The 25,490-nt window shown below is 42.5% G+C and overlaps 2 protein-coding genes across 4 annotated transcripts; one reads left to right on the top strand and one right to left on the bottom strand.

Annotated features, from left to right (window-relative positions):
• Positions 1-360: 360 nt before the first annotated feature.
• Positions 361-18,615, bottom strand: LOC128431715 (meiosis regulator and mRNA stability factor 1). Of its 3 annotated transcripts, none has more exons than XM_053417651.1 (27): positions 18,482-18,615; positions 17,711-17,916; positions 15,688-16,566; positions 15,354-15,516; positions 14,772-14,986; positions 14,223-14,340; positions 13,965-14,137; positions 13,146-13,664; positions 11,685-11,839; positions 11,266-11,427; positions 10,964-11,150; positions 10,652-10,830; positions 10,413-10,493; positions 10,056-10,295; positions 9,818-9,937; positions 9,534-9,712; positions 9,229-9,449; positions 8,992-9,134; positions 8,737-8,870; positions 8,178-8,380; positions 7,532-7,759; positions 6,682-6,921; positions 6,324-6,575; positions 6,027-6,093; positions 5,837-5,941; positions 3,755-3,922; positions 361-3,233 (listed from the first exon to the last, which is right to left on the bottom strand). In XM_053417651.1, exons 2-27 carry the CDS (start codon positions 17,864-17,866, stop codon positions 3,028-3,030), a joined length of 5,493 nt encoding a protein of 1,830 aa, XP_053273626.1. In that variant the 5' UTR covers positions 17,867-17,916; positions 18,482-18,615; the 3' UTR covers positions 361-3,027. The 3 variants fall into 3 exon arrangements, 2 of the variants coding, with proteins under 2 accessions (XP_053273626.1, XP_053273625.1); XM_053417650.1 differs by having other exon boundaries at positions 17,711-17,921; positions 18,482-18,612; XR_008334520.1 differs by lacking the exons at positions 361-3,233; positions 3,755-3,922; positions 5,837-5,941; positions 6,027-6,093; positions 6,324-6,575 and adding an exon at positions 7,342-7,426 and having other exon boundaries at positions 6,782-6,921; positions 17,711-17,921; positions 18,482-18,612.
• Positions 17,984-24,926, top strand: LOC128431804 (pannexin-1). Its single transcript, XM_053417657.1, has 7 exons — positions 17,984-18,152; positions 19,388-19,835; positions 21,860-21,981; positions 22,130-22,323; positions 22,914-23,415; positions 23,496-23,665; positions 23,809-24,926. The coding sequence occupies exons 2-6, from the start codon at positions 19,652-19,654 to the stop codon at positions 23,655-23,657; spliced, it is 1,164 nt and encodes a 387-aa protein (XP_053273632.1). The 5' UTR covers positions 17,984-18,152; positions 19,388-19,651; the 3' UTR covers positions 23,658-23,665; positions 23,809-24,926.
• Positions 24,927-25,490: the final 564 nt, after the last annotated feature.

The following is a 25,490-nucleotide window of genomic DNA, read 5'->3' as shown; positions in this document are numbered from 1 at the left end:
GACAGACGAACAACTTGCATCCTCTGAATTTAGTCTTGTGTTTTTATGATAAACATCAGGAAATGAATGCAACTCTCTTGTAAATGCCTTCGATAACATGGTGTATGTTTGAGTGTATTTAGTGACTCATGTCAAGCAAAGCGTTGCTCTTCGTCACTTTACCTTCCCTCTGATAACTTAGTGTTCCGTAGTTGTAGTACATTTAATGAAGGTCCCGATGTTGAGTATTGAACAAATATGCAGAAAATAAGCTGAAGCTCCCTGTACATACATGTTTAAATAAAGAGCATCTTTCAGGAACATGGTCACGGTTTCCTTTTTTCAAAAACAACCACACAAACTTTTGAGACGAGGCAGACGTGATGCTTGTGAAATTTATTAACTTAAATCTTTTTGGTCCCTTCACTGATAGACTGTTACAGCGACTTCTGATGCAGTGAGCCAATAAATCAGTGAGTGAATGGAGAGAGAACTGTCCAGCAGGTAAACATAAACATAAAAACGACTTTCACGAACACTGCGGTGATGACTGAAGAAAGTTCCCTAAAATGATATTTTCACAGTAAACCGCAGAATAGAACTGTCATGAAATGCGTTACCTGAATAAGCAGCTTTGTGTGACAGTTGTTTCCAAGAAGAAACAGTACAAATACTTTTCAACCCCTCCCCAACACAAAAACATTTCACTTGTGTATTTCATGAACCAAAACTATGCAGAAGTGCATATTTGGAAAGATACAATAGCTTCTCACTGATGTAACCAAGCAACAAGAGAAGGCCTTAATAGAGAAGATCAAATATACAGCTGAGTTAGTTGTCACCGTGGTACAATGAGGAATGCTATGGTTTACCCAAATACACATTCATAAGGCCAAAATTTAAATCTAGATATTTCCTATGAGCAGTTTATGCCATTTTCTATCATTAGCAATTATAAATTATTATTCTGATCTGCTCACTTTTTTTTTATTAGAGGTTTCCAGACAGTCAGTAAAACAGCGTAGGAGAGATGAGCCTTAGCAGTAATATTTAAAAACATTCCAATTGGTGCTTCAGACATTTCAGTGGGTTGGCAGGTGAGATCCCTCAGCATTAAGCACTTAGCACGCCAAGTCAAAATCAAGTCAAATCTGACAAAGAAAACCCTGCTAAACACTGAAACTGCACAGGAGTTGATTGAATGGGCTCTTACCCATTCTTTCAACAGCGGCGCCTGGGTCATGCTAAACTTATTGACAGCCGACAATAGTTGGTGGTACTTCAGCAGCCAGCAGTCTTGTAAACACTTGAGACAAGAGGTAAACTGAGTAAACCAACACACATCAGTCAGTAAAAACTCCTATGTGGGACGTGAGGCAGGGGAGCGACGGCGATTCCTTTGGCACCGTGGCAAATACAAGCCATTGTAAAAGCCCGGCAGATTCCAGAGAGCCGCAGGGGGTCCTCTGTGTACAACACAGTCTGTTCAGGAGGCTCCTCGGAGTCGCCATGCTGCTCCACAAACAGCCCATCGCCTCGCTCTCCCATCTCCTCTCCCTAAAACCTCACAACCGTTCACCTCGTCATTAAAAATCAAATACTAAGGAGTGCTCGCTGCTCCTCTACAACGCGTCAACTCAAGACGGTGTGGACGCCACCGCTGATTTGCTGCCTGCCAGCAACAAGGTTGTCTTAAAAACCTTGAACGTCTCTGAGGCAACTGCAGCGATGACGCCAACTCCAAGATCCTTAAAACAGGGTGGAAATAAAAGACTGATCTTAAAGAAAGTTGGGGCATCATCTGCTCCTCCTGGGCTTACACCATGCATAAATTAATTTATGCACAACATGCACATTACACACCACCTACTCCGGTGCAAACCCCTCACAGACGAAATATAGCTAAGAGAACACAAACACACTGGCTGCAGACGAACAAAGTATATGTCAGTTGCTGCTGCCTACGTACACACCTGGCTGGAGTATTAAAGAGGCACCTATTCTCCGTCAGGTCTTCCTCAGTGGTCTCGGAGAGACGAGCCAGAATCTTTGCTAGAACTTAAGTTGATATTCTACAAGAAATATTCCTGAGAGCAGCGATTGTCGCAGTATTTATCAAAACCCTTGGAGCCAAACTGTTCAGAGACTGTTAGCATTCTTTAAAGAAGACACTTTCTGAGCAGTTTCAACAATCAGGCCAAACCATCTCCTAAATACTCTGCATAATATAAAAGGAAGTGAACATACTGTCCTGAGGCTACTTTACAACAGAGAAACAAGCTGAGAATGTACTCAAAAGAGAAGCTACCTCCTGAGCCAAGTACAGAGAGAATGGTTTGCTCTCGAAAAGAATAAAAGAATGAAACAGGCACAGCAGCCAGTTTGATTGACATGTCTGGGGTGACCTACAAAGCAAATCTCCGAACTTCCGAAGTTAAAAAAATGAGTGAATGTTAAAAATGAAAAGTTCTGCTTTGGAGGATTCAGCTAGGACGCAATTCTGAAGGTTTCTCATGAACAAAGCATCTCTCCAAATCTTCAGGTATTTGTCAGGTTTTTCAAACGGAGTGAGAATGAGGGTAACTAAACTTTTTGGGATTAAACAGAGAAAAATGAGTTACTCATACCAAGCATTTCTACCATTGTTAACTTCTCTAAACAGTGACAACTTACTCAGCTTCAGTCGTTGTCTGTAAGCCAGCAAGTGTTTTCACACAACGTGGCTCCAAACTGAAGATGTACATTAACTTCCCATGAGATTTAAACAGTCATGGTCAATGAATTTGGCAAATAAAAGAATGCAGAAGATCTGCAAAAAGTTAACTCACAGCTTGATGAGCGTCACTGGGAGAACAAAGATGGAACAAAATGAGTAATAAAGAAGAAGGAAGAATACAACAGCCTGTCTGTAAAGGGGATAATACTACAAATGCTCTGCTGGGGTCAGTGCGCTTAGTGGAGCCGGTCAACTCATCCATTTAGAGTTACACTATGTGTGAGCTAGTATTGCTTTGTCTGTGTGGGACTGGATGTGTTAGTGTGACAGGATTAGAGGCCTGCTGTGAAGGAAAAGTTGGCAGCTAGCTTGATTCTGCTGCGTGAAGCTCTTCTGCTGGGACTGTCAATGCTCAAGGGGCTCTTCATGTTGGGGGCTTTTGGAGGTTTGTTGACGGCAGACTCTTCTGCACTGCCACACTCCACACGTCTGTCGTATGTGCTGCCAGCGACTGCTGCAGCCTCGAGTTCATCGCCCTCTGAAATCACAGTCACACACTGAGCTTACACCTCACAAAAGAAATAAGCGGCAAATAAGTGTGAATTATAATTCCAGAGCAAGAAATTATTCATTATTGTTCTCCTACAGTGAAGTTTCTTGCTCTTACATCTGAATGACATCACACTCAGAGCAGACATTTCGGCCAAGGCCACGTAACCCAGCAGTTTGCAATTTTACACAGAGCAAATCTTAAAATCTTTTATTATTTTATTGATTTTATAAAAAAATAGGACACTTATACACTCTAAATAAAACATTTTTTTCTCGTTGGTAAATTGTTAACGAGCGCTGGTTCTGTTCAAAAAGAAAATCTAAATGTACATCCCTACTCAAATTCTTCACACGCCAAAAAAACTAACACAAAAGTTCAAATCTTGTTTCCATTTGATCTCTCGTTTCAACAACCTGATTTATAATTCAGACAAAGCTAAGAGTCACTTTGCAAAACTATTATTAACAGTTACGGGTTTAGAATTGATACAAATACATAAAACTGACCTGCTGGTGGTGGAGTTCTCTCTTCAAAGTGAATCAGGTCTGCCTGCTGGAGGAGAACCGGGTCGGGGTGAAGCTGAGGTGATGGTAGACAGGATGGTACAGGACCACACAGCAGGTCCACCGGGGAGGTCAGACACAGCAGCTCTGACTCTGCAGCAACAGCGCCACCTGGCAGGCAAAAGAAAGATCTAGACTTGACCCTCATTTATACTTTAACTTGAAAAGATCTACTAACAGCAGTTAGCATAAACGAAGAGGTACAGTGTATACGAATAAAAGGTCAGACATTAAGACCGGAGAGGAGCCACAACATAAAATGTAATAAAAAAAATCATGTTCCCTTAGCCTTATCAAATTCACATGAACTCTACACCGCGTTCCACATTATTATGCAAATTACACTTTGCTCAGATTTTCCTAAATAGTAATGCACAGCCAGTCAGTATAATTTTCAAGTCATCAACTGTTAGAGTATAATTCAAATTTTATTGAACAAACCTCCCAATGATAACAGTATTTTTTTCAAAAATGAAAAACTCAAAATGCAGTGTTCCAAATTATTATGCAGAGTTTCTGAGTTTCAAAGTTTCAAGATATTTTATAGGTAGTAAAGAACTAAAAATTGTCATTTGTTGAATTTGCAGCATTAAGAGGTCATATTTACTGAAATCAAAAAAGTTTTAATCAAAAACATCTTAACAGGTCAAGTTACATGTTAACATAGGACCCCTTCTTTGATATCACCTTCACAATTCTTGCATCCATTGAACTTGTGAGTTCTTTGATAGTTTCTGGTTTAATGTCTTTGCAGGATGCCATAATAGCCTCCCAGAGCACCTGCTTGGATGTGAACTGCCTTCCACCCACATAGATATTTTGCTTGATGATGCTCCAAAAGTTCTCAATAGGGCTAAGGTCAGGGAAGATGGGGGCCACGCCATGAGTTTCTCTCCTTTTATGCCCATAGCAGCCAATGCCCCAGAGGTATTCTTTGCAGCATGAGATGGTGCATTGTCATGCATGAATATGATTTTGCTTCGGAAGGCACGGCTCTTCTTTTTGTACCACGGAAGAAAGTGGTCAGTCAGAAACTCTACGTACTTTGCCGAGGTCATTTTCACACCGTCAGGGACCCTGAAGGGGCCTACCAGCTCTCTCCCCATGATTCCGGCCCAAAACATGACTCCGCCACCTCCTTGTTGACGTCTCAGCCTTGTTGGGACATGGTGGCCATTCACCAACCATCCTCTACTCCATCCATCAGGACCATCAAGGGTTGCACGGCACTCATCCATAAACAAAACAGTTTGGAACTTAGTCTTCATGTAGTCCTGAGCCCACTGCAACCTTTTTTGCTTGTGAGCTTGGTTTAGGGGTGGCCGAATAACAGGTTTAAGGACACTTGCAAACCTCTTGAGCATCCTACATCTTGAAGTTCGCGAGACTCCAGAGGCACCAGCGGCTTCAAACACCTGTTTGCTGCTATTCAATGGCATTTTAGTGGCTGCTCTCTTAACCCTACGCATTTGTTTGGCAGAAATCTTCCTTATTTTGCCTTTGTCTGAACGAACCCGCTTGTGCTGTGAATCAGTGACAAATTTCTTCACCGTCCGATGATCACACGCAATTCTTTTGGAAATATCCAATGTTGTGATACCTTAACCAAGGTATTGCACTATTTGCTGCTTTTCAGCAGCAGAGAGATCCTTTTTTTCCCCCATTTTGCCTGAAACATGTAGCTTGCTTAATAATGTGGAACATCCTTCTTAAGTATTTTTCCTTTGATTGGGCTCACCTGGAAAACTAATTATCACAGGTGTCTGAGATTTATTTCAATCATCCAAATAGCCCTGAGACACAATACCATCCATGAGTTTAATTCAAAAACTAAAAAAAGAATGTTTATGACCCTTAAATCCAATTTGCATAATAATGTGGAACGCGGTGTATAAGGTTCTTGTGACTGGTGCTTCTAAATGCAGCACCAGTCCACTGGGGACTATCCACTACTTCTTGACTATATTTAAAACACTATGCAAATAACCTGAATGCTAAGCAGTCTACATAAAGACTTTGCATTACCTGGACTCTCGGCTCCAGACACTGTGTTGCTAAAGGTGTCGTCTCTTGGGCTTTCTCTGTTCATGTCTGGCTGAGGGCTGCTGGGGACTGACGAGCTCGTCTTAGCTACACACAAACACACAGAGAATCAGCACAACGTCACAAAATCACTTCCCTGACTGGACTTAATTAAATTAAACAAGCCCGTCACCTTTATCTTTCATATCGTTCTTCAAAACGATAATCCTCTTGTGACCGTGCCCTTTGATCCAGATCACCTGAGGAGAACAAACGCCAATAATATCAGAAACAAAGTGTAGAGAAACGAGAAACTACAAAAGTTGGGTTAGATTTATATAAAAACTCGAAAATGTCTGAAAAGATTTAAGTAGCACTAGATTCCCATTAGATTATTTCACATTTATGCCTCATCTGTAGACACAGGCGGGATTAACGAAATGTTAAATACTAGTGGGAATACGGTTAAAGTGTCTGAGGTTATTCTCACCTGTGGAATGGCGCTGAGCAGCTCATCGGTGTTGGCATATCCATAGTAACGTGGTTCAAGGCTGCAGCCTGTAAATTTGTTATAAGCTCCCTGGAACTCGTTGAGGAAGATCTGGTTGTAATGGTACGTGTGGAGCAGCGCGCGGATGTTACGGGCAAACTGATAGAGCCTGGTCAGCCTCACCCACTCCTCACCATGACCAGTGGCAGTGCTCCCAGCGTTACTGTTTTCATCAGTTTCTTCATGGTAAAGCTGTGAAGGACGAGAAAAAAAAGTCAATCCTGCCTGTTGAAATAAAGAGATTGTGAACTTAAGGCTTCCTTAATGGGGGTTTAGCAGAAATAAACAAACTACTCACCTCCACGAGGTAGGGCAAACTCTTGAGTAACTCGCTGAGGGAAAGGAATCCATATTCACATGGGTTAAGTGGTGCTCCATGGACAGTCAGGTAGTGTAGGCTGAGCTCTTCCACCTGCACACCCATGGTGACTTGCTGCTCTTCTTGAGACATGAGCAGGGCCAGTAGTTGGGATGTCAGCGAGCGCAGAGACTTCCTGTTGATCAACTGCACCTCACGACCCTCTGAGCCATCCACCACCTTGAAAGTGTTAAGAAAAGTATTTTATTGGCATTTCATTTTCGACTCAAAATGAGGTCGTTTGCACCAGGTTTTCAGTCTAAAAGTCCACCAGTAGTGGCTAAGCTAGCGGACATTAGCATTTCTGTCAGTCCGTGAATGCATCTCGTTGGAAGACATTAGCAGACATTTACATTAAAACTGTAAATGAATCCGTTTCACCTGGATGACACCACAGGAGCAGTATGGAGGCATGTTTTGGTTTTGCTGTTTTATTGCCTCTGAAGAAGTACTCACCATTGACTTCAATTGTATTGGATTCTGCTCAACTAAAGTTTACCCCTGAGAATGAGTGGATTTTCATGTTTGGATGAACTATCTGATCTCTGCAGCATAATTTTTACATCTCACCCTGCCTCTTTTTGCTGCACCACCCCTCACCTGAACACTACAGAGATTTCTGCGTTGTTGTGAACTCGTCTGAGCAGGGACTCTCGTACTGCATTGTTCATGTGTGAAAGGCAACCTGCGGAGAAATTCCAGACGCAATTCTGCAGACATCCTCCAGAGTTCATATCTGAAAATGCTTCAGAGAGGAAAGAAACCAAAAACTCAGAGGGAGGCTCTTTACCTTGACAACATGGCAGAGTTTGGTCAGCAGAGCCAGCAGGGAGCTGGCGTCGTAGTCCTGCAGGCGCAGACCGTAACCAAAGGTCTTGCTGTACTCTGTGAGCAGCTGGCTGACGGGAAGGCTCGAGTTCTTCTGAGCACGCAGCAGCTTGACCAGCTGAGCCGCCAAGGCCTTGATACGCTCCACCTCGGTCAGAGTCAACACTTTCTCCTCACCACACTCCAACACCTGACAGAAAGAGCACAATTGTTTTTAACATTGACATGCTCAAAGATCCATTTATTATCTTTGCAGAGAGGACTAGCTGTGTGCATTAAAGGGTGAGAATATCTTGACCTGGGTCAGTGACAACTCAGATGAGCCATGTTATGGTGATCAGGGTGTGTTCAGCTACGAGCATTTCAGCTTGAATTAAAGATTCAAGAGTCAAGAAGCAAAACTCAATTATCATTGTCACACATGACCATATGCCTCTTGGCTGCAAAACATGCTGGGAACATGGATACGCATCTGTTGTCTTGCATATGCAGTCACAATATACTTAGTTATTATAAAGGGGCAGTGAATAATCCTTTGAAACATCCTTATAGTTGAGATCAAGCTGCACAGCATATTTTATTCAAAGACCCACATCTTTCTCACTCACCATCAGTACGTCTGGGATTGCCTCAAAGAGTTCTATGAGCTTAGTGAAGCCGTAGTAGCTGAGCTTGCACTGACGTCCAAAGTGGTGGTGATATGTGGGGATAAACTTGCTGAAGGGCATCCGGTAGTGAGGCTGGTGACGAAGCAGGTCCACCACCTCCTTCGCAAACTGCTTGGTTCGCTCCATCTCCTCCGTGGTTCGCTCTGAGGTCAAATAAAAAGGGGGGAAATTATATGTTTAGCTTTCTTCATGCTGCAGTGGTTTTCATCTTCAGTTGGCTTCATGACCTATTTCACAATGATGTTTCCCCAGACAGAGGAAACTGTATGTTTTTATGATACTATTCCTTTTATTAAAAATATTAGGGTAATCACAGTTTGACATTTGACTATAAATAACACTGGATCTCCAGCAATCAGACTTTTCTTAAACATATATTAAACCCTTACTAGAAAGTATAAAACAGGAATATATATCATAATATCATCTACAGCAGTTTGAATCTGTGTGTACAGATATGCAGCAAGTACAGCAGTTTTAACAGCTGGTTTAAACCGACCTCTTTTGGGAACAGAGATGACCGTTTCTGTGGCCTGTTGTGTTATTGTGATGGTGGTTTCCGGGATCTCAGTCAGCAGGTCCATCAGGTCACATATGCCATAGTCGATAACGCTCCAGTCTCTTGAGAAGCACCTAATACACAAAGCAAAGAATATATTTAGCATTACCACGATGCAAAGTTTTTTTCCAACATCTACAACAATCAAAGACAATGTGAAGACATCATTAACAACTCGAAGCAGTGTTGACTGACCAATGGTATGCCTGCATGAAGTCCTTGATTGCCACTTGTTTGCTGGCTTGAAATTTGAGCAGTTTGAGCAGGTCCTGGGTGAAGCGCTTCACTTGAGCACGATGGGTCAGGGTCAGCAAACGCTTGGTACCCATGCCCAAGATCTGTAGGTAAAGAAAAGAAAATGGAATTAAAAAGACATGAATATAAAAGGTTCAATTGGAATTGCGAATGTTTGTCCCTTATTATTCTCGCTACCTGCAAAACGTGTGGTATAGCCTCCAGCAGCTCCAGCAGTTTGGAGTAGCCGTAGTCAGAGACGCGGCACTGCTTGGCAAAGTGATGGTGGTATGAGGGTATAAACTTGCTGATGGGCATGATGCAGGAAGGCTGGCTCTTCAACAGGTCAATTATCTCTCGGCTGAATTGGATTAGCTGAGGGTTGCCAACTGGACTTTTACAGCGCTGAATCCATTGCTCTATACAATAAAAAAGTCAAATGTCAATGAGAAACTCAAACAGTACATTTCACAGGATATAGTGCAGATTGAAAATGTTCATACCTGAGTTTGGTGCTGGGGGCTTGTTGTGGATCCATTTGATGACTTTGAAGCCATTTTGAGCTGTGACTATTGTAATACTGGGGACACAGGTAATGAGATGCTCCAGGGATACACCACCCTCCAGTGTCTCACTGCCCAGTTGCAGTGGGCAAAATTTTTCTGCATAGCAGTCTGGAAAACTAAAGGAAAAACACACTACATTAATGACTTCATTCATAATGTGTGAAAACATGCTCCATTTGCATATAAAAAGCATATACATGGGTTAAAGAGCAGATTTTCACCTGAGCAATGGAAGGGTTCCCTCGTGTGACTGCAACAGACTGTGGACCTCAGAGGCCAAGGTGTTCAGAGACATCACAACAAATGGGATTTTATAGGAGTCAGGGTCAAAGTCAGCCTCACTACAAAAAGAGACAAGATACAGTCAGTGATGAATAGTTTAGATAATGGTGCCGAAAAAGCTGCCCAACACTGACCCCATCATTTTTCATTTTGTGCCGCATTCTAACTGTTGGGTACCTGAAGTTCTGCTGTACATAGTGTTGTCGGCAGACAGGCTCATGGTACTCTAGCTCCTCGAACACCACAGGGCTTCCACTAGTAGAAGAGGAGCCATCCTGGGACTGGGAAGACCCCAGTGGACTCTGACGGATTTGGCTGTTGGGCAGAAGGCACACAAGCCTCGAGCCTCCCTGTTCCCGCACCGCCACCACCTCTGGTAGTCTGTACAAATCCCCAACCACTAGCTTACGGGAATATCTGGGAATGGGATAAAAGAGAATTGACTTTGTGAACAAATATTACTTTGTAATTCATGGAGAAAAGTAGTAAAGTTGCTCAAGTTTGAATGTCCTAAGTTGAAAACCAGCAACTTACTTTTTCTCATAGATCTCAGAGAACTTGAAGAGGGGGAGACAATTGGCAGGGGCATCCTGAAGAATGTTGATAATCTCTGAGCTGTATAAGGACAAAGCTGAAATTTACCACCACAAACTATAAATCTGATTAAAAACATTTATCAACCATCCGGAAAAAATTCTAAACTGCTAATGTCAGTGAGTAATAGAAGCTATGAAAATCATCAACCCTCCAATGTCACTCAACCCAGACTGTACCTGTGCATTGCAAGAGATTTGCTGCTGCCACCAGTGATCAGAGACACCTGAATGCGCTTGCCTCCTATCTTGTAACGGTGTAGGCCACTGACGGCGCTGATGGCCTGCTGCAGGGACAGCATCTGAACTGTGGCCTTCAGCTGATAGTCGGTGTGAGGGCTAAGCTCCACAGCTTTCACCTGAATAAAAAACAAGTCATGCCCACAATGAGATGTTTTGGGACAGCAGTGAGTCGGATTTCAAACAAACCGAATTTCTGCAAACAATGTTATTAAAAAATGTTAGACTGTGAAATAAGAAGATAGGAATTACCCGTCCATATCGGGAGAAGGTGTCATGCAGTGTCTGCTGCAGGTCTTTGCGGGACATTCTGTAGTCCAGGTTGCCCACCTGGACCTCTGCGCCCTCTGAAAATGGCTCAGATGGACCTTCAAGACACGGGGTGCGAGGGGCAGCAAGAATAGGTGAGGAGCGGCTGGACAGGCATGGGGAGGCACTCCTGAAATGGGAAATATTGCATTTTATATAACGAAATGCACATTCAATAATATGAAACTTTGTATGCTTTTAAAGCAAACTTAATCAAACATAAGTGAATTTAACGAATAGGTCACCTGGAGGACCAGGAACCCTGGGAGAGGGTAAGAGGACTGAAGCTCCTGTGCAGACTCAGCTTGCTGAAGGCAGAGGGAGTGCTGATTTGGAATTCCCCCGAGCTCCTCTCGCCTTGTTCGACCGGGGATTCAGTCAAGGTGCGGGGATTAGAGCCCTCCCTTCTAAATGGAAAGAATAAAGATTGCCTTTAGTTGCAACATTGCTGGTTTGCTTGTTCATGTTGCTCGATTTTTTTCTTGCTGAGAACAGCTTTTTGTTGTGAAAATCATATAATCCTGGAAGGATGGTGCATTAGGTTAAACAAAGCACTTACCCAGCTTATTAAATGAAGTCTATACAGAGGAAATTATCAATAGAGGTTATATTGTTATCAGATCCCACTAGTCTTATTATGATATCCCCCTCGCCCGGTGTGTACCTCCTCCTGTACATGGATTCTGCAGTGAGGCCAGGTTTGGACAGCTGCTCCAGGGTCCCGGTCTCTCCATTGCAATGAAGGGAAGAGGAAGCAATGCGCCCTTTTTCCAGTTGGTGAAAGCCCATTCTGGACTTGCCCTCCAAACTGCCAGGCTCCTGGATAAGACAGATGGCAACTGATGATATATGTTGAATTGCTGAAATGCTGCTGATGTGTTTGTGTGCATGCATGTGTGTGTGTACGGGAGGTGAGACGATTGGTTAATTTTGTTAGTGAGAACTAGCTTAATGGAAAAGTTATGGATGGTCATAATGTGATGTTCTACAGGAGGTGAGCATTTAAAATCAACTATTTAACACAGCCAGCCCAATACTTACTGATTACTATTATATATTTTTGCGGAAGGTATGACTGAAGAGAATATGAACTTGAATGTACTGTACTATACACAATGTGAGCAATGCTGAAGGCCCAGCTGAAACAGTCAATATGGTTGCCATTATGAAAGTACAAAATCAGCCTATTATAACAGATCTGAGCTATTTCATTGTCATCATGCTGCAACTGTACAGCACGCAAGACAGCGAATATACTGTTAATGATACAACCATGTGTGCACTTTACATGATTTTATTTATGAATTTAATCATGAACCAGAGCTATGACAGAAACGTTCGGTATGTCAGTTTGTTTCTATTATATTAGGATTTTCATTCCTCCTGAATTTGACCTCTTCATAATGTTTTTGGTAGATATTTCTCTATTCATCTGCCTGAATGTTGATCTTTAGTGTTACTAGGACACTCCCTGTGTTAATATATAACTAAACAGAGACGTCTCTAATAGCATTTATGACAGCTATGTAGCCTGAACCCGTTATGGAAAGGAAACGGTTGACGTGGCAATCACTCTGTAAATTACTTGTGTCAAATGATATTGGATGATCTGGAAATGTATCCTTACTCTTAACTGTGCATCTACAGAGAAAAGTTTGAATGCCCATCTATATACAGTACTCTATAACAAGTCTGACACACTGATGTGTTTAGTTAAAAGCAAGCAAGACAAATTCATTCAAGCCACCAGGTCTGAATTTTCATGATGAACAACTGCATGTTCATACTCATAAGCATGGAACAGACTTTGGACAAAACACAGAAGCTAGCCACTCACATGAAGCAGTATATCAGCACTGATATACTAGACAATACAGTCAGGGGAGGGTATAAATGTTAATTAACATGCAGGAAAACAGGGGATACATGAAGCACTAGCCACAACGAACACATGCTACATGCTAGCCCATGCAGACAAATGAAGCAAGCAGCTACAAGCAGTTAGTGTCGAAGCAGCAGTTAGGGCACGAGGGGGAAAACAGCTACGACGATTTAAAAAGCAGCCCAAACAAGGATAGAGCGCAATGGAGGTTAAGGGGAAGCAGGCACTGGCGAGTCTGCTGACCTGATGGGGCTTGGCTGGAGCACCACCGGGAGGCCCACTGCAACCCCTCCTGGGGCTGTAGGGCCTTTCAGGCAATGGGCCAGGAGAGCGGCTTTGGCGGGTCGCTCGCCGTGGCCTCCTGGGTGACCTCGGCTTCTCCAGGGGTAGAAAGGAGAAGGAGGATATGGATGGGGGAGGGCCAGACATTGAATCCTGGGTTTGATAAGGCTGTGGGAGATCCCGAGGGAATTGAGGGGGCTGAGACTGAAGCTCAGGCTCAGGACTTGCATCATCTCTGGGTCGTGGGGAATGGGAGAGGCTGATTCGGCAGCCAAACACATCCTCATTTTCCATTCTCTTGCGGGCGCGTGCAGCTGCCTCTGGGCTGCCAAAACGGAGTACTGCTGTGCCCTGGGACATGCCCAGCACCTTGCCGCCACAGTTGTCAGACAGGCGGCGGAGCCTGAGCTTTACCGCGTTCCACAGGCTCTTTTCACAGATGACGGGGAGGTTGTGCACATACAGGAGGTTGAAACTGGGCTGAGGGAGGGGAGGAAGAGACAGCGTGCCTGTCTGGTTTGTATACTTTACACTTAGAAGATTCAAGAAGTTTGGAGAATGGCTGACAGTGCTATAGGTTAGGAAAAATTGCAATGACCCCTTAAAAGAGAGTTTAATACGATAAATTCTCATTCAAACTGCCTCACTTTCTGCACTCTTCGTCCACACTAAAATTTGATTCTGCTTGATTACTTTTTCCAGGAGGGCCTCACCTTATTTACTTCAGAATAGGTTCAACAAGTACTTTTTAAGCCTGATTAAAGCATTTTTGAGGCCTACCTGTGCTTTGACAAGCATTCGGGGGGGCAAATCAGCCGTGATCTCCTGAAAGGTCACTTGACGGTGGGCATGCTGCAGAAGAGCTGAAGATGTATGGCTGCCATGGACCAGGATTACCTGGAAACCATGGCGATGACGTAGGTCACTCAGCTCACTTGCAAAGTTCACATCCGCTGTTAATAACAAATGTTAAAATGTTAATGCAAATATATTGTGTGGTAAGAAGACAGTTTTTTTGTGAATCTGAGCAGAACTCACAGGATACTAGTACAACAGTTGCAGGTGCAGTGTGGGTCTCAGCAAAGCGCCGTAGGCTCTGGCGAAGTTTGTCATCCGCAGCATTCTTGGCTGTGGCGTTGATATGTGCGACAGTAACCTGATGAAGCAAAGTTATGTTAACATGTCAGAATTACCTCAGTGGTAAATAACTATTCAAACAGGTATTGAATAATACTCATTTGTTGTATTTCGGGCTGGGCGATAAGTCGATAGAAAGTTAAGACACGTCGATAGAACTCATTCCGTCCAGGTTTTGACAGACAACACGAACAGCCAATGAGAATGAGCTTAGCACCACGCCGAACCAATCATGTAGCTGGAATAGAGTTAGACCCACATCAAGTTAGGTTGATGCACACAGCAAAGAGTGGAGGAGGAGCAACAACAGCACATAACAAACGTGTTTGATTTATATCGAGATATAAATATAAAGATATATATATCAATCAACCAGATATGATTTTTTTCCCATATCGCTCAGCCCTTGTTGTATTGTAACCATGAAAAGCTTTCCAACATTAATGGTACCTGGCAGTTGTTGAGCTCTTGGATGACAGCTTTACACTCCTTGCTGATATCACAGACGCAAATGAATTCCGCCTCACGATGACCCTGGAAGAAACGGCTGCGAATACGCTGGACCACGGCTCCAGCGGAGCGACCACTGGGAACACTGCAGTTCTCAATATCCCAGAAGACACCAACTGGAGGGAAGTTCTCAGGACCACTGTTCTCTGGTGAACCTGACACACAGTAAACAATCATTCAAGTTCATTAATTAGGTCATTGTTTTGCAGTTGACTTGGTTGGAAGATCATTTCATATGCTATCATTTTAAACTTAATGGAGCTTGCTGGTTCAAACAATCCAATAAGATCAGCAAAACAAAACTGATGCAACATTTCAATAAATCTAGTGACATGAAAATGTTTGGGCTAACCTAACGTGAATAAACATGATAACATGTCATCTTTAACTTTGTCTTTTAGAAATCTGAGTCTTTTAATTACTTAGCTTTTTAAAGCAAAAGATATTTTTGAACAGGGGTGTGAAATTGTTTTCGTGCCACTGCACTGTATTTACCAACATTGTATTATACAGCCTACTAACCATATTTCTGGCCAATCTTTGCAAGGCTGGTCGATGACATGTGCATCAATCCATCAGAGGAGGTGCCACAGCCATTGCAAAGGGGGGTAGGGATCGGAGCCGTCTGGGGCGCAGGAACATTGGGCCAGACTTTGTCGGACTGTGATGTCAGGCCATTCATTGGCTGCAAATAACCACACATGAAAATGTTCTTTTTAACAACAAAAATACAAAACCTCAGTCTATGTTTAAAGAAATGTGGTCATCCATGCATATAGCACAAAGTTACCTAAAGTTATCTATTTGGCACAGAAATTCAAAGAAAGCCAAAGTGAATAAAGAGAACTCCACCAACCTTCAACAAGAACTCCTGACAGCAGTGCGCTCCCTTCACACAAACCGTGCGTTCTACATTTAGGTGCATAGGATTAGAGCAGAAGTGTGCTGAGGTGGTTGTAGTAGTAATGGTGGTGGGGGTAGGGTGGTCACCGAGTGTGCTTCTCTGGGATCTTCTGGCTGATGGGCTACTGTCCACACCACAGGTGTAGTAGCCAGAAGAGGCCAGGCAAGAGCCATGCAATGGTGCAGATAGAGAGGAAACAGAGGGAAGAGAGGAAGCCAAAGGAGCGGAGGATGGAAATAACCTGGGTTGACTGCATGATAGAGGTAGAGCTGGGTAGGTGTGGAGAAGCCCTGAACAACAGGGGAGGTAGGGGTGTGATGAAACAGGCTGGGAGGTAGCGACAGAGGAGGGAATCTGAGGTTTGCAACCAAGACTGAGCAAAGGATTGAATGCTTTAACTCCACTTCCGAAGCTCAGGTTATTTTGATACTGATGAACAGATGAGGATATACAGCAAGACCCAGATGTGCTGATACTGCTGTTGCTGATGGTTGCTCCCAAAGAGCTTGGGGCAATATACAGTGAGACAGCTCTAGCAATGCTGCTACTGTTACCAACAAAACCTCCACCATCTAATAACCCTTTGCTGTCTGTGCTGCAATAGACACAGTGAGTGCAGTTGCTTACTTTGGGGCTACCCCCCTCTTGTTGATGCTGTTGGTGGGAGCCATGCGTGAGCTGAGGTTGATGGGGCAAGCAGGGATAAGGCAAAGGGGGAGGGAGAGGGGCCATAGGGAAAGGCTGGGATGATTGGGAGGAGGGAGGATGGTGTGGGGGAGGAGGGACATCTTTCAATTCCAGGATAGCCTTTCTGCTCTCCATGTAATTGTTCTGGAAGATAACAAAAAAAAAATATATATATAATTATGATCTAAAATGACTTCAGTGGATTATTTTGGTTAGTGTGGAAAGTTAGTTGAGTGAACTTATACCACATAATATTTGCACAGCAGATAACTGCCATGCCCACCAGTGTGGCCATGCAGGGAGCCAAAGATGAAATGTGTGAAATGTTTTAATAATGAGTATAGTGACTAAAGTATCACAGTTATCATTGTTCTGCATTATTGTTCAAATGTGATGTGAAAAGTATTGATACACAAACTGAAGTAATTTCACCAAATCAAATATCTAGATACCATATTTATAATCAAAAAACAGTATTTGTATTATTCATCAGAGCAGAGAAGGTTGACAGCTTGTGAGGTGAAAACGCATACAATTTGGCAACAGTGAATGCTAGCATTCACTAGCTATGGTCAGAGCACTATCAGCACTCCTGGTGTTACAGCCCCCACCTGCCTGTCAATCCTTCCACCGTGTATTCACACAACAAATGTACATTGCTTGCTCTGCCTGTGTGTAGGGTATTGCTAAATTTGGTTGATGCTGGAAATGATCATCCAAATCATGAAGGCAATTAAACGATAAAGCTAGCCACCAGTAAGGTTACCACTATACTGTGAAACCTTTAAGTGATCAGAACTTTACACAAGGCTCTCCACCCTTTACCAAGCTGGGTCATCACCATTAATTGACTTAACCAGCCATGTTTGCACAGGTGAGAAGCCTGGCCAGAGGGAAATCACCATTCTTGAGATAAGAATCACTCTGTGATTTCTCATCCAAAACATTAACCTTGTTCTGTGCTTCGGCACCATGTACAAATATCCAACCAATATCAAATACGAGTAAATATTTGACATAGCTGTTCCCTCACAAGGTTAAACTACTGTTATGTCTGCATTGCAATCTCTCATCACAGTTGCTCAATGATTTAGGAATTCCTTATAAAAAAGGCTTTAAAGAACTGATGCACTTACTTGATAATTGTTAATTCCAAAGCCAATACAGTAATGTAGGAAACATTTAAAAAAAACAGATTCAGGTCAAGCAGCTGCCTGACCCAAGGTACGTACATGTCGTTAAAGTCTATGTGTAAAATGCTCGGAGCTGCACGCAGATAAACACCTACTTCTTTAACCGTGTGATGAAGAGCGCTGGTCTCAGCGGTGGAGAAGCAGTCTTTGAGTTTCCATAGCAGGGTTGAGGCCTCTGTTTTGGGGTGATTGAGCCATGGGTAGTTAGCAGCGTTGCACATCGATCTCTCCTTTCCCAGTCCGTCCATCATACAACCCAGAGAGATATTTCACCATGCTGTGACCTCTCTTCTCTCTCATGCTTTCCTTGTGACGGGAAACGAAAGTTAGAAGTTTACACTGTGTAGTTTCTCCTACGTCAGCGCTTATTGACCGACGAGCCAGGTCCTTCCGGTCACACTTGTTGTCAGACATAGAAACATTAGAGTAAAGTCCTCGGTGACTCATCTGTGGGAGTTCAGGTTGCTAGCTTCGTAACAACAGATTGCTCCAATAAAGCTGACATCTGTGTGTGTATAACGTTTACAAACCTAGCAGGTCAGTGTTGTTTACCTGAAGCTAACAGACGCCACGGTTTTGTTTGAGCAATAGAACAAAGAAGCAGCTAGCTTAGCATCTTTTCTCTGAGCGTGCCAACTACTGTTTACGGCGACATTTCGCTCGCGTATTCATCCAGCTTGAGAATGTTTCTGGAATGAGCCAGTCTTGCGTTGTTTGGCCGCAGCTAGCGTCTCGTTTATGCTAACAACAGGCACCGTTTACGTAACTTAGCTTGTTTATCTGACTCAGCGCTGCTCCCACATACTTCCGCTCATTGTCTTCGTGTAATTGCGAATAATTGACAGAACAGTAGATTAGTCCTCTACCTGAGACGGTCTCGACTTTCACATCTTCCTCAAAGGACCGTTTCCCTCCGTGTGTCTTTGTAGAAACCCGCACCTTTTTGTAACCTACGTTTGCCGGAAAGTCCGCACAAGTGTCGCAAATTGTATTGTTCTGCCCACAGACTGTTTATAACAAGATTCTATCTCGACAACACGGGACCAATGACCTGTTCAAAATAAAACAAATATATACATATATATCATTTCTAAAAATGTGTTTTAGAAATACATACAAATCTTCTAACGATAGACAAAATATATTAATACTACATCATAATAAAAATGTAAAATATATATGTCTAGTATTGAGCTTTATATTATTCTTTTTATATCTGTAATGTAATAATAGTAATAGGCTACATACATTTGGAACATTAGCCTATAGATGTATTTACATGGACAGACGTATTTTCAGATCACAATGGCAGTATAGCTCACAGTCACTTTACTCAATGATACAAATGATCATCTTCTGCATTTGTTTGAATGAGCATCAATCACTGGATTAAAAAAATCCAGGTGGCTATTTGGGGTCCTCTCTGATCATATAACTTTCAGTTATTTCATTCGACATTTCTTCAAAGTAAACATAACATCACTATTGGACAGTGACTCAATACAACACTCATATTTTATCCCCCCATTTGTATTTTTTTTTTGTTTTCTCACCCACCCCTGGAAAATGTGCAATAACCTATACATACATATGCCTATACAGTTTAGAGTTGTTACCACATTAACATCCTCGAATGTGACTCTGCATCTTTGTATTCAGTTTTTAGCATTGTGCTTTTTTCATATCAAGCTTTCTCTCTTTTGTTTTCCTTTTTATTTTATTATTTCCTTATTGCCCTGCTGACTGTATGATGACAAACACGTGTGGCTCAGTTGAGGCAGGTGCACCTAGCGGCCACGCAGCGGCCCCTGGTGGCCGGCAGGCAGCCAGCCCTGTGATGAGGGGGCTCCAGTTACGGGACAGCAGCGGGTCTCTGCTGATGAATGGAGACCTGTGAACAATAACACCGCGGTGGCTCAGACGTTGTTCGCATTGCTCCACCACGGGGGGAACTCTTCAACCAGTTCGCCTAAGGCTCTCGGTAAACTAACCGACTCCTGCGTTAGTTACACCGGCGGTTTGTGTTCCTCTCCGTCATGGCGATTGCCCACGTCGCGACGGAGTACATGTTCTCCGACTTTTTGCTGAAGGACCAGTCTACGGAGGCCAAGTACAAGGGGCTGCGTGCGGAGCTGGCGGTGGACAAAATAGTGACGGTGCTGGTGGTGGGGCTGCCTCTGTTCCTCATCTCGCTCGCCTTCGCTCAGGAGGTGTCAGTGGGTGAGTTGCTGAATGAGTGAGCCTCCTCTTCGTCACGAGCAGTGCACAGATCATGGAGGAGCTCCATTGTCTCTTTGTCTTTGCTTTTAAGTGAAACCCTTGTTAGGTGCAGTGGTGGGTGAGGCACAGGGGCATTTATGCATCTAAACACACACACATGTGTGCTCACACGTAAATGAGCAGTAGGAGAAAGAAAGAGGCGGGAGAAGGTGTGGTTCATGTCTCCACCCTTCTGCTTCATTCACGCCCCAGATAGTCATGTCATGCTGCAGCTGATGATATATGCTGCTGCAGAGGGGGATGCTTCAATTCTATACCAAATGATTATTAGCGCCAAATATCAACATAGATTATCTTGTGTTTCTTAGTAAGGTCGAGACCTTCCAACAAACTAGAGAAACCCAACAATTCCCACAATGAACAATTTGGCATTTTGCAAATTAGTGACTCCTGTGCATTATCCGTTTAACGGATACCAATAAGATCATATTATATTATTCCACATGTGTTTACCAATAATGTCATATTATATTATTCTGCATGTGTAAACCATTTATATCACATTATATTATAGTATTCCAAATGTGTGCCACTTATTGTGAATATATATATTCACAATTATATATATATGCATATACAAGGATGTCATATTTTAATATCTCCTTATCCTAATGCACAAATACAGTGTTCATCCTTGTGTATTGTAAAGTTATATACTATGTACATATACCTTAATTTATTTATTTAAAATTTGTATTCTATTGCCTTTTTTTATTCTCTCGCCTAAATTAATATAATTTATAATCTATCTAATCTTCTCTTACAACTACATTTCAGTGGTGTGGGATCAATAAAGTTTTAATTTATGTTATTAATGAAAATATTATATTAATGAATGCCTCACACAAACAAGCAGGAGGTGATGTGCTCAGTTTTGGGTTGATGATGCCCGCTCGGCTCGATCAGCATGTCTAACTAATCTATGTAATCCTTACAGCTCATAATGGCCACAGCCTGCCGTTGTTATAATTATCTGCTACAGTAATGACAGTCCTGCTAAGACTTCAAAGACTGGTGGATCCATTGCACTGTAAGCCCCTGAGAGAACGGACCTACGTTCCTGTTAAAAACATTATATCAACCTCAGGGGGTGAGATACACAGAGGAAGAGGGAGCTATGAGATATGAGAGACAAGATGTGTGAATTGGCTTTTTCATGCACACATTTTGACTTGTCATAGTGGATCAAGCTCAGGTGTTAGGTAAACTTTCGAGCAACAATTCCTTAACTGGGGTGGTTTTACCTTGTCAAAGTGAATATTGGACTCTTGCCACTATTAAATTTGAATATAGATACATACAGAATATCTGAACAAAAAAATACTATTTGAAGACATGGACGATGATAAGTAAAATGTTCTTTTTGAAAGTTGGACAGACTAGACATCTAATCAATGAATTTAAACAATTTCAGATTAATCAATCAATCAATCGATCAATAAATCATTAGCCACCCTGCCATCCTTAACATACAATACTTAAATACCCCATTGATCTCAAAATGGGCAGGGTTTTTTAAGTGTTAAAATACAACAACAATACTACTACTACTGATAATAATAATAATCATCCACAAATTACTGATACTGTACTTGATATCAGTGATAGTTTGCGGACTATATTTAAATAATGCAATCACTGTTGTGAGGATGAGCTCTTCCACATCAATGTGTGACATTATAATATGACAGCCACTTTGCTACCAAAATATAATATTTAAATACAATGTTTTGTGAACTATCTGTGTCATTTGTGAATTCTACTTGCCTGAATAAATCTCCTATGGCATCCCAGCATACTGGGGCATGGTGTAATTACTGACACAAAGTATGCTGAAAATAACCGAGTAACTAATTAATCCAATAGAGCAGAAAAAAGGGCGACTGACAACGGTTGCAGTGTTTGTGTCTTTTTGCTGACTCACCATAAGGCCCATCAGCTGATTCTTGCCTTTCCTCCTCCAGGTACACAGATCAGCTGCTTCGCTCCCACGAACTTCTCCTGGAGACAGGCCGCATACGTGGACTCTTTCTGTTGGGCCGCAGTGCAGCAACAGGCTGACAGTTCTCCACTATGGATGCACAAGGTACAGACATCATGTCAGCAGACGCTGCCAGGGAGAATGATTAGTGCTGACGATTTGATAATGCGTAAATTTTTATTTTTGTGTAAAGCCATCTTTGTCATCTCTAACATGTTCCTCTCCTCTGTTCCCCCCTCTGTGACTGGCTCAGTTCTTTCCATACATCCTGCTCTTACTGGCCATCCTCATGTACATCCCGGCCCTGTTTTGGCGTTTCACTGCGGCTCCGCACCTCTCCTCCGACCTCAACTTCATCATGGAGGAGCTTGATCGCTTTTACAACCGTGCCATCAAACTGGCAAAGAATCTGGCATCCAGCAAGGAAGTGCAAGAGGACAACCAGAGGTAAACGTCACCACCCCTCTTAGATCGTTATCACCATATGTGGATTTTGGATGGAATATAACTTAGGAGTTTATATCCAGATGACTTTAACTGCTTTCATACATGCACTGAACTCTGGATAATCTCCTGACATTCTCCAGAGAATATGTGAGAATGCAAATGTCCAGCTCAGTTGCTTCGGACATTATCTGGAGTTTCTCCAGCCTGCCCCCTTGTAAAAACTCCAGAGGATACACTGTGAGCGAATGGGCCTGTCAATGTCAAGAAAAATATGGTCGGAAAAACACAATTTCCAAGATATCTCTGCAAATAATACATCTACAGAGACAATCTTAAGCATTTACTGCGTTAGATAAAAAGATTCATAGTAGACTGAGAAATATTTTCCCTGTAAAACTTAACACGTGCACTTTGATACCAGCTGTTATTTGAAACAAACGTCTTTTGCGTTCCTTGCTGTGTTCCTTTCAGACCATGATATTATTGTTATTGGTTACTCTTCTCTGTTAGATGTATAATATTTATTTCTAAACAAGTGAACTGGTTTGATTTCTCTGCATTCTCTCTGAATGTACTTAATTCTCCGACAGCGCTTTGGATCTGACTGAGGCCTGCTTCAGGTACCCTTTGGTGGAGCAGTATCTGAAGACCAAGCGCTTCTCTCACTGCCTTGTGGTCAAGTACCTGGTCTGCCGGGGCCTGACCCTGCTGATCCTCCTGCTGGCCTGCCTTTACCTCGGCTACTACATCAAACTGGCCTCCTTAACCGACGAGTTCTCCTGTGACCTGCGGACAGGAATCCTGAAGAACAACAGCATGGTGCCGGCCGCTGTCCAGTGCAAGCTCGTAGCAGTGGGCGTCTTCAGGCTGCTCAGCTACATCAACCTGGTGGTGTACGTGCTTCTCGCTCCCCTGGTGGTGTACGCTGCTCTGGGCCCGGCACGCCAGAGCTCCGACTTCCTCCGGCCTTATGAGATTCTGCCTGGGTTTGGTGCTTTGGGGGTGGTCACGCCATTCTATAACGACCTCAGTATCTATCTGCTGTTCCTGCAGGAGAACCTGAGTGAACTCAAATCCTATAAGTGTCTGCAGGTGGGTCACAGCGCTGATAATGTGGGACCAGGGCGGTGGTTAAGAAATGTCACATATCACTACAAATGTTTTATTTGCAGGTGCTAGAGTTACTACAAGCGGCAGGTGATGAGGGGTTTGACTCCATGTGCCTGCTGAGAACTCTGGGTCAGGTGAAGACTGACGTTCTAGACGGTAAGGGGACGTGCGAAAAGAAGAGTGCACGCAAGGACACCAAGAACACTACTAAGGTTGAAGCATGATTCTGAAGGTGAGGGAGCACATTTCTCTGTTTGGTCCAAGTAAATTAAGCAGCATGATTCAGGCTTACATCAGTGAGATAATGTTCTTATGTTGTGGATTTGATTTAATCTTGTTTCATCTTCCTTCTGACCTCTCTGCCTTGTTACTTAGTAACTGACGCGATGAGGATGAGCCCTGCCTCGACGGAAAAGAAGAAGCGGGCGTTAAACTTGTGCACCTACTTTAATCTGAACTGCTGTTGGTGCTTTAACCTACAAAAGTGTAATCCATAGGAAGGAACACATTTTGTAGTTTTGGCCAAGAGACCTTACTTTTACCTCTTAGATATCATATTTTTTATAGTTAGAATAGTCCTGATGACAAGTTACTCAGGTCTGAGATAACCCTTTTTTCTAAAATGAAATTCCTGGGTTTTAATGTTTGTCTTTGCTATGTGTTACCTTTCTCAGGATCTGAAATTCCTTCCAGTCATTATATACAGTAAAAGCCATTTTCCTTGGAAATAATTATCCAGCTGCAAAAGCCTTCTCCCTGGGCTTTATGGTAAAAATTGACTGCTGGTGGTGTTTTAACCTACATAAGTGTATTCCATAAATGTAATCCATAGGAAAAAACACATTTAGTATTTTTGGCAAACAGACGTTTCGTTTATCTGTGTCATATTTTTTTATATATATGTGAATGTGTTATGGACCCGGGAAGCCTTTCAGAACAAAGAATCCAGTGACCCAAAAATGGATACCGCAGGCATCCAGGTACGAACAGGCAGGAAGCGGAAGATCTTCCCCGATGTTGCCACAGCCATCAACAACACCAGCTGAAATTTTTTTGTAACCAAGCTAGGGTCTGATCCGCCCTGGCTGGGTTGCCAGGGTGATGTTGAAAAACCCGACGACCCCAGGTAACATCTCATCTGAATAGTTCAGAGGACAAGTTACTCAGGTCTGAGCCAACCCTTCTTTTCTGAAAGGAAATTCTTTGCTGGTGTTGTTTTAACCTACAAGTGGAATCCATGGGAAATAAACGTATTTTAAATTCAGTAGTTTTGGCCAACAGATGTTAATAAATTTAGATAAGTTTCCGAGCGCTTAGTTTACATGTGTTTATAGTTTAGGAGGAAAATAAAAACCTGTAATGACTGGTGAACTTTGATCCATCCAAAGTAGCCTTACATATTGTTAGAAACACTGGAGAGCATTTGTTTGGACTGTGATTATTTATGTGTAAATGTTACATGAACAATAGCGTTTACTGACCCTGTTGTATAAGGGTCCATATACAAATAAAGAATGTTCTTTTTCGAATTAAGTCATTATGGCGTGTTTTATTACATTACCAACCTTAGATACTAATGAGCTATATCCATCCATTGATTCCTTATAAAACACAAAATGAAAATTCAAGACAAGGCAACATGCTTGTTTTTACAAGGAATGCAAAACCTAAAATCTTACATCGTGAAATCATTCACACCCGATCAACATATGTATTCAGTGTTTCTCCATCTTTGCTCAAATACGTCCCCACGGTTATTATCCAGTGTCATCAGCCACTCCAAGTTATATGTGCAGTACAAGCAAGTTGTTACCTCTGCATCTGTCTGTCAGTTAGTTAGCAGGATTATACAAAAATTAAGGATTGCCACAAAAAAACAACACATTTTGGTGTGGATCTGAATCATAGGTTGGATCCTGGATTCTGTTGATTTCTCAGAAAATAAATAATTGATCTTGATCTTAGATAAATCTGGCATGTTTAGGGTACTGATATTTATGCATTTGTGCAATTTGGTGCAGATCAAATAAAAAATCCAGATCTAGTGAATTTGAATG

This window comes from Pleuronectes platessa, chromosome 3 (genome assembly GCF_947347685.1).
Source record: "Pleuronectes platessa chromosome 3, fPlePla1.1, whole genome shotgun sequence".
Taxonomy (NCBI): Eukaryota; Metazoa; Chordata; class Actinopteri; order Pleuronectiformes; family Pleuronectidae; genus Pleuronectes; species Pleuronectes platessa.
The sequence above is the reverse complement of the archived record's forward strand: the minus strand, read 5'-3'. Positions and strand labels throughout refer to the sequence as shown.